The 12,908-nt window shown below is 39.7% G+C and overlaps 1 protein-coding gene across 1 annotated transcript in view; it reads left to right on the top strand.

Moving 5' to 3' along the window:
- Positions 1-11,772, top strand: part of LOC117471517 (myomesin-2-like) — a 25,740-nt gene extending 13,968 nt beyond the window's left edge. The window contains 17 exon segments of the mRNA XM_034116598.1: positions 1,044-1,088; positions 1,439-1,575; positions 1,789-1,933; positions 2,354-2,416; positions 2,827-2,894; positions 3,654-3,767; positions 4,001-4,088; positions 4,746-4,784; positions 5,592-5,697; positions 6,353-6,419; positions 6,767-6,863; positions 7,460-7,496; positions 8,683-8,705; positions 8,825-8,880; positions 9,164-9,253; positions 10,919-11,044; positions 11,220-11,772. Coding sequence (XP_033972489.1) covers positions 1,044-1,088; positions 1,439-1,575; positions 1,789-1,933; positions 2,354-2,416; positions 2,827-2,894; positions 3,654-3,767; positions 4,001-4,088; positions 4,746-4,784; positions 5,592-5,697; positions 6,353-6,419; positions 6,767-6,863; positions 7,460-7,496; positions 8,683-8,705; positions 8,825-8,880; positions 9,164-9,253; positions 10,919-11,044; positions 11,220-11,426 — 1,508 coding nt within the window. The 3' untranslated portion in view covers positions 11,427-11,772.
- The last annotated feature ends 1,136 nt before the right edge of the window (positions 11,773-12,908 follow it).

Raw genomic sequence — 12,908 nt, 5'->3', positions numbered from 1 at the left:
TTTATTCTTGTTTAAATATTTTCCATCATCTCGTTAGATTTACATTCAATATTTGTTTCCTCCAGCTGTTAAAGAAGTGCATGCAGATATATTTCATGCCTTGATCATTGAAGAGCCGTGCTGCAACATCCACACATCAGAACTACACTATTTATCTAAGAGCTGAGGCAATGTGTAGGATGAAATAAAGATGAAAGCAATGACACAGTGCTTAAAAGCGATCACACTGGCATGTGGGCAACAAACTGTTTCATTACACATCTGATGAATACAGCAGAGCACATTGATTTCCTCAAGCTCGGGGCTGTGTGTGTGTGTGTGTGTGTGTGTGTGTGTGTGTGTGTGTGTGTGTGTGTGTGTGTGTGTGTGTGTGTGTGTGTGTGTGTGTGTGTGTGTGTGTGTGTGTGTGGTGTGTGTGTGTGTGTGTGTGTGTGTGTGTGTGTGTGTGTGTGTGTGTGTGTGTGTGTGTGTGTGTGTGTGTGTGTGTGTGTGTGTGTGTGTGTGTGTGTGTGTGTGTGTGTGTGTGTGTGTGTGTGTGTGTGTGTGTGAGAAACCACGTCTTCATGACAAAGGGCTTTCTGCCAGGGAATTTCTCAATATTTCTCCTGCTATTGCACCACAACGCTACTAGGCTATACTTTTATTATTCAGTGTGCCTTGCACTGATTGCTTCCCATTTGGCCTACAGTTTTTTTTCAAATCAACTCAAAACAATTTCCTAACTCCTGTTATACAAGGATTGATTGTTTTCACCTATCAAAGGTACTTGAGAAGTCTCCAAAAAACAGCCGCAATCATAGCCATGACTTATTGTTCTCCCTGTGGCTGTGTTTGCTTCAGTTTGTAAGTGTGTGCGCCTTTCTCTGCCTCTCCTTTTAGGCACAATTACAGAAGTGATTTCTCCAACAGTAAACTTGGTTATTGAAGCACCCTTCAAAGAGCATGAACAAATGAAATCTATGTACAAAGTTTAAGGTGCGTTTTAATTGCTTGTTTGGGCCCATGGTTGCATGAAATGAATAGGCTGTCTCTTTTTGTTTCAGAGTTGACAAAGATGCTGGCACTCAGCTATGAAATCAGACACCCAGGTAGTACCTCTGGCCGCCTCTTTGAATCTCTCATAATCTTCTCTTTGTCCTCTCTTTTCCTCTGCTGCGTATAATCTGTTTCACCTACTCTTCACTCCTTCATTTTTCTTTGTTCTGACTTCCTTTGAACCTTTCACATTTATTTCTTCTTTTGGAGCATATTTCTCTTTTTATTTGATCTAAAAGGTCTTACCTGCTTTTGCATCACCTGCCTAACCACTATTCACCTCACCTGTTTTTGCCTCCCATTCTTTTCTCTCCTCTACCTAATAAAGTAACAGCAGTTTGTTTAAGTTATTATTACAATGTTTATGACCTGTATCCTTACGTCCACTTCTTCTCTCCTCTAGTCATCCCTCTGAAGTCTGAGTTGGCCTATAAGATTTTGGAGAGAGGCAGAATGAGGTTCTGGCTGCAGGCAGAAGGCATTTCTTCCAATGTCACCTACAAATTCTTTGCCAACAACAAGGAACTGTCTGGAGCTGATGTAAGATACGCTGTATTTTAAGGCATGAATACACAGTTAGGAGAAATGGATAAAAAGATCTCCGGCTGAAAGAAATATCTGTCTTTCTTTTATATATGCGTCCATGATTCAGTCAGCTGCCTGATGCAATAGGTCACAATAAAAATAAATCCATATTCCGTAAATCAGAAAGTGTTTTATGACTATTTTACGACATCTAATTCCATTCTGCAGCCCAACAAGATGGGCCATGACCTCGCTACAGGTATCATTGAGTTCATGTTGGATCATTTCACTGAGGAAGACGAGGGGACATTTACCTGCCAGATCGCAGATGGAGGCGGAAAAGCACAGAGCTCACTGGTTCTGATTGGAGACGGTAAGAGAGGCCAGGGTTAATTCTCACTTTTTTTTTGTATTTAATTGAAGCTGCTGATGTAGTATTTTCATTCTACATGTGCCGCATTTTCAAATCCTTATTTGTATTCTAATCAGTGGATATGCTGGCACGACTCGTTCAAAATAAACGCAGCCTGTATAAAGTGCATATATGCTGCATGTCTTGCATTAGAGACAACATTATGGAAATGTATTTAGTTAGAAATGTGAGGGTGGGTTTAAGCCGTTACGTTTGAAGGACACTCAGATATTTAAATAAAGACGCTAAAGAAGTCATGATTCTACATTCATACAGGGGACTATTAGCTATCTAATGCACTGACAGCGTCTATAGCAACTGCTGGAGACTCTTTGATCTTCTAATTATCTTCTGCTTATGTGTATCTGTATGTGCACACAGCTTTCAAGGCAGCGCTGGCTGAGGCTGAGTACCAGAGGAGAGAGTACATCAGAGTCAAGGAGGGTAAGAAATACAAAACATCATCCACTCATAAGCCTGTACGAGCTTCTACTCTACTTAGTCTGAGGCCAGCTCACCACTATGTTGCCTTGGAGACCACTAATATAATGAGTGTACAGGAAAGGACTGTACGGCCCTGCATTACTTCAAGTGGGAGCTGAAACCTTAAAAACTCAAAATGGACCCATTTGAAATGAACCCATTTGAAATGTCACTTCATGACGAAATGAGTCTTGTATAAATAGATTTATACAAGTGCTATCATGGGAACAAGCATAGATTCCACTCAGGTATTCCGCATTTAGAATTTTACCACAATAATGCAGATAACAGAGCTCATACAATCAACGTCCACAAGTAATTATTTGTAATCTCATGTCATGGCCTTCCTCTCCTGCCTTCATCCACCACAGGTCCCCACTTCAGTGAGTTCCTGACACTTCATGTTGGAGAGGACTGCTGCGTCTCTCTGGTCTGCAAGGTAAACACAGCCAAACTCAGTAATTATTCAATATTTAAACAAAACATTTCAATCTGACTTGTCTCTAAGAGGATAAGTGCAGGATGTCAAGGTACACCCTGTGTTTTTAAAAATGAAAAATAACCATAATTAAACTCTCAGGATTTTGTTTTGGCTTTGTTAAAACGAAGCACATAATTTAAGACAATTTTGAAATGAAGGTATTGTTTGTATCCCTGGAGACAATTTTAAGCCAACATCGGTTTAATCTGTTTGTTAGTTTGGCCCAAGAATACACATTTGAACAATATAGAAAATTATGTTATGACTATTCACGTCATCCATTTAGCAGTAATAGGCTTTATATGTAGTTAATGTCAGTCATTAGTAAAAGCACAATTTATTTATAAATCATTTCTACAAGTAAAGTTTTCTTAAAAGGGTGGATATTTGAATATGTGAGTTTGGGTGGAAGTCTGCCCATAGTGCAGAGACATGAGATATCTAACCAAATGCCCTTTCCACACACCACTGATGTGTTGCATTTTGTAATGATGGTTAATGGCCCTGTTACACTTCATGCGTTATATATCCCTGGCTGCTGTGAGAAATATGTGGTGCAGAACATCTAAACTGGGGACTGATAAGGGACCTTTAAACGGCAGATTAATGGGGAGACTTAATTGGATAATCTGCTATAAGCTATAAAAGAAAATCTCTCCTCCTTTGTAATGACAACTATGTTTATATAAATATGTGTGATTATGTTTTTTATCGCAGGTTTCTAACTTGAAGAAGGAATCAGCGTTCCTCTGGTACAAAGAAGACACAGAGATCGTCCCGGATGTGAAGCCTGACATGACATCAGGAGTCTGCAAACTCCCAATTAAACTGGTAATTCACCTTTGGTGCTGAAATCTTCTGAATGCTATGAAACAGTATACATGCTAATTCTAATCATTGGCAGTGGCATTTTGTTCACTGATTTGGGTACAAACATGTTGCAATGTTACACAATTTAGTCTTTCTCAAAGGATCCACAATATCAGATTTTAGAATTCAACAAATGTGTGTCGTTTAAATCCCCTGCAATATGTTATGCGCTTCCTCTTTCGTACCTTTTCCAGTTTTCCCTGAAGACAGCGGGAGTTTATAAGGCCACCATCAGTGACGACAGAGGAAAAGATATGAGCCAAATTGACATCTCTGGAAAAGGTAAATATATCTTCCTTTACTTAATCTATCTAGAGTAATTCACTGACTTGGCAGCTAGCTGGTTTTCTAACTGAGATTTTACTCAAAAGAGTGCTTGATGCTCATTAAAAAGTGGGAGACAGGAAGAAAATATGATCCAAATGTATACACTATATCTGTATGTGGTGATCTAATGAATTTTTAAAACCCCAACTACTGTATAAAAATAGTTCTTGCCATATGACAGCTTGAAAACCTCTAGGCTGTATTTATTCCTGAGAAAATCCATCTTAATGTTCCTGTAGAAGTTTGTGGGAATTCAACTTAAGCTGGTACTTTAGTACAAGTGTGTACTCTTTAGGTTTTAATGGCAAACTATACAATACCATCCTTTAATGGCCCTCTGTGTTAGAGGTTAGTAAGTATTTAATTAGACCTTAAGGGAGATATGAGCTCTAATATAATACAGCTCCTCAATTTTTTTTGCCAATTAATGTAAGTTTGAGCTGCCTCCACAGAACAGGAATATTCAGTTATATGGTTTCAAATTAATACAGAGTACTATGGAGACACAAAAACACCTTTCATTTTTTTTTTCCTTACTGAGCTTTTAATGCAGCCACCAGAGGGCAGCAGAGTGGCTCTTTTTCTGACCCGTGTTTTCTACTTCTCTTTTAGTATTTGAAGACGCCATCAACAAGATCAGCCAACTGGCAGGTGGGCATCTGCACACACACAAACATACACACACAGTCATCAAATATCTCACACATATCCATATTAAAACACATAACTAAACACCACCACCCTCTACCCACTGAAGGGATCAAGTGCAAATGATCTCAAAACAATCTCAGCACTTTGATAAGAGATTTGCAGATCTGTCACCACGCTGATATATTTCGGTTTTTAAAACCCCACTGCTACAAACACAAACGTATCAGCATGTAGCAGGAGTTGTGGTGCTGGAAGCATTTGGCCATCATGCCATCATGTGGTGAAATCACTTTAAAATTCCAGTGCGCTGTGTGGAGCAGCATCTTACTCCTATTTTAAGAGACAGTCACTTGACAGCTCTGCAGAAACTGTTACAGCCGTGGTAGCAGAGGTTTCATTACTGTGATAATGGGAAACCATGGTGATGTGACCAGGTGGACGACACACAGGTACACTTGTAATGTGCAGAGAGAAAAGTAATACACGGACATAGTGTAGTGCAAAACTACCTTTTAAAGTTCAAAACATCACCTGATGTTTGAAGCATTTTATTTAATGCACCGTAAAAACAGTTTGCACTCTGCTTCATTGGTACAATTTAGCTCTGCAAGCTGGACAAAGGTGACATTAAAAGGTGAAGTCTTAAAAAACACTTGAAATGGCTGCAGATGGAAGTTTGATTTTATGTGATTAACTCTGAGCAGTAAATTGCATCATGTGGCGACTGCGGAGAGACCAGCTTATCCAGCAGCAGATTGAAAACATGTATTTGATTTTTCTGTCCCTCACAACCTCTGTCCCCTGCAGGAGCCAGTGCCGCAGAGCTGGCGATTCACTGCACAGAAACAGGCATCCAGCTGCAGTGCCACATGAAGTACTACACCACCGAGATGAACATCGCCTGGTGCCATGGGTGAGGCATTTACAACAGCATTAACTCAAATAACATTTAACTAGCAACACATACCACTAGGGAGAGAAGAAGAACAATGGTATTTGTAGTTTTAGAAGTGGTTTTAGGAGAATTTCAGTATTATTTTAAGTCCAGTCTAAAAACACGCTGACCACTAACACATTATTTTGCTTTTCTCCCAAAATGAAATGCCAGGACTGGCAAAAACAATTAGCAACATTATAAAACCTGTGATGCCATTTTATTTTACTAGTGTGTTGCTGCAGTAAAATGGCCCCTTTGTGACAAAAATCCCACCCCTATCCTTTTGTATACAGAGGCAAGGTTAAAAGCACTCTGTTATACACTGAAGATAATAAAATGTGTAGGGGTTGGATTTCTAAGGGAGGGGGAGAGTTGACAGAAATAAAGACGGGAACAAATTACAAAAAGGATAGAGAGAAAGGTGACGGGGTAGTTATTCAATTATATAAATAACAAAAATTATGGAGATTACATTTTTAACCTCTGCCCTTTGTTTTGTGAGTATGTATGAGAGGGCAGGGATAGCAAGAAAAGAAATTGCCTAACATTAGGCAGGCATGTAAACATGATTTTCCATTACCTCTGCAACACGCTTCACAAACAAACACCTAACATCTCCTCTCCTCCTCAGTGAGACTAAACTCGCCCACAGTGACAAGATTGTGATTGGAGGAACCCCTGCTATGGCAACCATGGAGGTATTATTGTCTGCTGCACATGCTGAGCAGTGTATGACTCTTAGGTAGAGTCAGGCAGTGGCAATGTTGCTTCTATGTCCTCAGAGGCCTTTGTAGAGGTTACACCTCACCAATTCTGAGACAAGTTTGATAGATAATCTCACCTTTAAAAGAGGTAGTGGGTGAATAAAAACATCATATATTTTCAAATGTATTAAGTTAAATAAACAGCGTATCCTCTTTCGCTTTTAGTCTGAAAGCTTTAACATTGTAACTACTTAGTTTTTAAAGCTTTTTAAACCATGACCTTAAAGTAGAGTCAAACAGCTGGACCCTGATTAGTTATTAATCATTTGATTCATACACAGCTGATTGAGCCAATGGAGAAAGATAAGGGACTGTACTCCATCGTGATCACCGACCCTGAAACCGCACACAAACGCGTACTGGACCTCAGCGGAGACGGTCAGTACCTCCTCTTAATCTCTCAGTGTCACTCATTCTTTTCTTTTTTTTGGGTAAAACGGTTAAATTGTGGCTGAACAACAACACAGCCAATTGTTTCTATGGAGCTCTTGGCTCTAGTCTGTACTTCAAGACTTTCAAGTGATACTCCAACCAAAGCCGTGTCTTTTGAGTATCAAACACTCCTCCCCGTAGACTGCAGTGCGCGATGTGTAAAACTGAAGCTGTGTTCTGTAACAATTCATCATGGTTACAATTAATTCAGATAAAGTATCCACATATCCAAAGAAACACTATCAACCACTCTTAAAGCCTTAAAGTCAACTTTTTCTAAGTTCTTCCATTATGGTCAGTTATGTATTTGACACATGCCATGCACTATTCCCCATCTGAAGTTCAGAATTTGAGCAAATATATGTTAGTTTACCGCCATTGTTAAAGCCAACCTGTTCTACGCTTATTAGTGAAGAAACAAGCAGCTTCTCAGACTGGGTTTCAGCGTTCCTTTACTCAAAAGGTAGATTTTATGTAAAGTATCACTCTGACATTGTGACAATGAGTTTTGTGTAATGTACATTTTTCTTTGTCTTTTACAGTATATGAGAAAGCCTTCGCTGAGTTCCAGAAACTCAAGTAAGAATACACTCTGAAATATATTCCTTAACGGTGCCTTTCTGTGCATACTTCCATTGGAGTTCTCTGCTTATGATGAATCACTGTTTTCTTCACTTCTGAACTTACGCTGATTCATCACTGCACCTGCTCGCTAAAAGTAATGGTAATGATTGCCCAGAATGCTTTGTGCTCACAAACCGAAAACGATATTACTCACTCTAGTATCTTTATAAACGTAAGTACAAACCTTTTAGCACAAATACATCTGGTGGCCTCACTAAGTGGTTTAGAGTCTATTTAATTATAAAATATAATGACGTATGTATGATGACAGTTTGAACTGCTACTGTCAAATTGTTCTTTAAAAAAACTTTAACTTAGCTATTCGTTTTTCTTAACTTTGCTGTTCGAAAAAAGCATAAATGTTTGCATCTGATGTATTTGTAAACCATACTGAAAGAAAACAGTATTGCTGTTATAATTTGAGCTAAAAATCAATGTTAAAAATAGAAGCAGTCAGGTAGCTGCGATCCTTTCGGGTCCTTTGGCTAATTGGGCCAAAGCAAAATCCCACACACTGAATTTGGCAAATCCATCTAGAAAAATCAATTCAAACTCTAAACACTAAACACAGCATGCAGAGTGGAAATTGTCCAAATCCCTTTTCTAATTAACATTCAAAGAGAGACATTTTAGCACAAGCTTTTACAAACCAATTGAAACAAGTGACACCCTGCTGCCCTTTGATTGAGCGTCAATCTGCCGAGAGGAGAGTGGAGTTCCCCGAGCCATCTGGTCCTGCGGCTGACCTCTGGGCCCTCACCCCGTCGCTACAAAGAAACGTCCCCTCTCCCATGGAAAACATTCTGTTACGTCCCTGGGAAAACCACAGAGTTATGAGGTTTGGCAATACGCCCCAGAATACCATGTGGCGAACCTTCTGACCACTGCTACCGACACAAAAGCGGAAAATGAATAATTTGTAGTCCGTGAACAGAGCCAGGAAGTGGAAAGAGACCATAACCGAACTACGCCGTACAACCAGAACATTTACAGGGTTAGATTATGTGAAAGACAAATAAATACTGAGGATTACATTCCAGGTTAAAGTGTTGTACCCAATACTGTTTATAATCAATGTGCTGCTGGTTCGTAGTATGAGAGAGGGACAGACAAGCCCCTAACTTCATTTTCTGTGTTTCAGGGCCGAGGCCTACGCTGAGAAGAGTGAGTTCATCCTTCTGTTTACAAAATATAATTGTTAAGACATTGTTGACAACACAACATTTATCACCAAAATAATAAGCAATAGGAATGATTGTAAATATTAACAATGTTTGTTACAGACCGTGGTAAGGTGGTGGGAGGACTGCCTGATGTGGTCACCATTATGGAAAAAAAGGTGAGTTTATTAGGGTAAATAAGTGTTGCACAATATCAGGATTTTGTATTTGTTATTACATTGATTAGGTTGTTAAATAACTATAATACTAGCAATAAGTTAACACATTTTGCCTCACAGAAACATCATAAATAAATATAATCTTTGCCGTTTTCGACTTTTTTTCAGAATATTCTGGTTCAACCTAAAAAACTGTAATTTGTTTATCATGCAAGTTTACATCTATATGTGATTTAAGTCTCTTTACGTGTTTGCTAAGAATTCCTCTTTGTTCCTCCTGTAGACCCTGAGTTTGACATGTACAGTGTGTGGGGACCCCAAGCCTCAGGTCTCATGGTTGAAGAATGGAGCCGATGTGATACCTGATGATCAGGTAAATGCTTCAGAGACACAGAAAAGAGCCTCAAACAGAGCCTCCATCTTTTCTTTGTTTCATTCCTGCCACTCGCTACTGCCACTCATTGAAGCCGTTTAATCCCTAAATAAACCCAGCCAGCCTTTTCTTTAATATGATTAATTACTTTATTAACCAGACACATTTGCAATAGTGTTTTTCGATTAACTTGTCTAGTTACTATGGGGTTGCCACGCTCTTCCCCATAACTGGTTCTATTGTGTTACTCCCCTTACTCTGTTTCCATATTTTGCGCACTCTTCAGATAGTTATAGTTAGCATCCTCCTAAAGCGCTGTACTGTCAAAATGGTACAAGGTTGATCATGGTGAGGGGAAACAAAGGGCCTCTGCCTGCTTTTGGGGGGACTTCAGCTCCAGATACAATCCCTCACTGGAGGGGTCTGCATACTTTAGGAGCGGTCAGCATTATCAGCTCACTCCTGGAACCGTAATGGAACAAATCTGCCTCTCATAACTCATTGACCTACTTGCCAACCAGTATAAGTCTACAGCCTATCCCCTGTCGGTGGAGGCTCTTTCAACAGCATCAGCATCCTGCAGCTCCTCGCCACTTTGAAGATTTAAGTTTGAGAAACCGTAGTCCAGGTGGAATATGTGTTGAAGTTTGCCCTCCTCTTTATCCATTCCCTCACCTGCTAATAATCTGTCTAAAACAAGAACTGATGTCTTTGGTGACGTGTTTTCTAAACCTCGAGAGTGCATCCCCGCTACCTCGTTACCACAGAGGAGACTGAAGATATTAACAGAAAAACAAACAGGAATATATACAGATCCACAGAACACTGCACTGAAATTCAGAGCAGGAAGAGGTGTAACTGTAAAACTATACATGTTTAAATATAGGAGTGTTGGATCAGTCTCAAAACGACTATACTTTTATACTTTTTACCTTTCCCAGAAGAGGGACTAACAACTCCGAGATGAGCCTACATTAGTCTAAAAAATGAAGGCAATAATCTAATTACATAACACTTTGATTAGAAAAGGCCATCAATTTGAAAACATCTTTTTAAGGTCTGTATGATTTTTATGCCAATAGAGCTTTTAATTCCTTAAATGTAAAGGCTAGTGTTTCTCTTTATATGAATGTAATTAGTCTGATCCAATCCATAAAAAGGCACTTATGCCGGGACCTTGCAAAATAATGGGCAGGTAGTGTTCGAGAGAGGCAAATTAAATACTCTAGCCCACGCTGCTCACATGGTGCAAATCAGAACAATTCAAGTAATCTACTAATTAATCTCAAGTGTCTGAAGAATGACGACACAAGTGTACTTGAACTCTGATGGCTTATACAAATCAATAGTTTGTTTTTGTGCTATCAACAGGTACGGATGGAATATGTTTTTATTGTTATTTAATACAATCATACAGTATTCTGGTTAAGCTAACAGCAGGTTAGAATAGACAATAGACTGAAATAGATCATTAGTCCTCATGCTCCCCAAGCCCATCTTGCGCTCAGCTATTGCCATAGCAAGGTCGCAATCAAAGCTCATGCTGCTGCCGAGAAAAAATAAATCGATTTTTAAACCAAACTCAAAGGGACGGGCATTTACAATTCAAGCTAAACTCCCCATGCTGGCTTTCTCATTTCTTTAACCTTTGATTTTGTATTTCAGTACGTGGTCTCCATAGACCAGGGCAGGTTTGCCAGTCTGACGATCAACGGTGTTACCATGGAGGATTCTGGCAAATATACCATGATTGTCCAGAACAAATATGGAGGGGAGTCTGTGGATATAGTGGTGAGTGTCTCTGCTGTGTGCCACAAACTAGTAACTGACCATCTGTGGCACAAATCTTGTCTTTTCGTCAGGACTCAACAAGATAGATATTTTTTTGCTCACACTTTTGTTTACAGATTTTGTTGATTTTTTTTATATTACTAGCATTATGCCCTATTTCTCTCTCTCCCTACAGGTCAGTGTGTACCGTCATGGAGAGCAAATCCCAGAGGCCAGACCGACTCTGACCCCTAAAACAATGATCCCTCCTAAACTCCCCATTGAGATCCCGCAGCCCAAGTCAGCCCAGCCCCCTCCAAGCCCCGCCCCCTCCACTCCTAGCCCCGCCCCTCCAAAAGCTGGAAGAGGAGTGAAGAGTCCCACTCCTACCAGGAGGAAGTAGAAAGCATGACAATCATAAATAAGGAAGACAGATACTCACACACCGGAGCGCATGTAAACAACTTCAGTCTGTCTGGACAAATATTCAAAGCTTCAAATGAAATGGAGCAAACACACTTGTGAATTAGAGGGTCCAGAAAACCCTGATAGCTAAAGTAATAATTCATGTTAAAGTTAGCAACAACAAAAAAATGTACTACTGTGATATCCCTGTAAGAACACAAAGCTGAAATGAATAACATTCAAAAAACGAGTTCATATCAGGACTTGACTTGATGAGAGATAACTAAATTGATTGAAATAAACTTTAATGAAATTTGAATAAAGTTGGAATTTAATTTAAATGATTGCTGGAAATGTGTTTTTAAATTGGCGCTGGAATGTAAATGAAGCAGGAAGCCCTGTGTACAAAGAAATCAACCATTTTGATTTGGCTAAAACAAAGAAATCTTCATGCATAACATGATGAGGAAAAGCTTCAAAATGACCTCATCAGTATCCTGCTGAAAATACATTTTTCAATACATCATGCCTGGTTTTTCTATGGTTTGCAACACATTGTGCATTATAAGGCTCTTGGTATCATATCTTATTTACCCTCTCACACTACCTGACCACCACTACCACCGCCCTTTGAAGACTGGGCCAAGCCAAGACCCTGCTTTGTATTCGATCAATGGTTTGGCCGGGTTTCACAGTCAGGAAACACCTTTTTTCATGTATTTAAACTCTTCGCCCATAATACTTCTTGCAGGATGTTGATGCAAAAAACAACACTGGCTTTGTACCACAGCTCCAAGTCACTGCTACATCCAACAAGATGAATGTTGACACTATTTAGTTCATACCCTCCTTAAGACATAATGATAACTTTCCCTTGTTCACACAGGTACAGAGAGAAATAAGTCAGGGTGTACAAAGCCATCATTATGCTCCGACCTCTCTCAACTGATGACTGCAAATATATAACAATGTCCTCCATAGCATCGCCATGGTGAGATATTGAGCAAGCTGAAGATCAGCTGGCAGTGAATCACTACTTAGTGAACCAGAGCCGAGGAGCAGCACTTGTCACACCGACACTGAAGACTGTCATAGCATCATTTCTGTTTCAAACTGACTTAACAAACTTTCTTTCTTTTAGAAAACCTACTTGTATTCTTCCCTACAGATAAATATCAATGATGTACAATCCTCATGGTCATCAGCCAACAGCCATGCGATAATTATTCAGTCAGGTTTAAAGTGCAGGAAGTAGTGATGGCAGAGCTGATGAAAAGATGGCTGATGAGATTTGTGGTTCATTAAAGCTGATGAGAGGAGAGGAGCAGACGGAGAGGAAGGGGGGGGGGGGGGGGGGAACTTCATTGTTTTGGTGTTTGCTGTTGCTAATAAAAGAAAGAGATTACACTTTGCAGAGCTTGTTTATTCATTCTGTCAGAGAGAAGAGGGATGGTGAGAGAACGAGAGTAATGGAGAGCTG

The sequence above is a fragment of the Trematomus bernacchii genome, unplaced genomic scaffold (genome assembly GCF_902827165.1).
Source record: "Trematomus bernacchii unplaced genomic scaffold, fTreBer1.1, whole genome shotgun sequence".
In the NCBI taxonomy this organism is placed as follows: Eukaryota; Metazoa; Chordata; class Actinopteri; order Perciformes; family Nototheniidae; genus Trematomus; species Trematomus bernacchii.
This window is presented reverse-complemented; position numbering and strand designations above follow the sequence as displayed.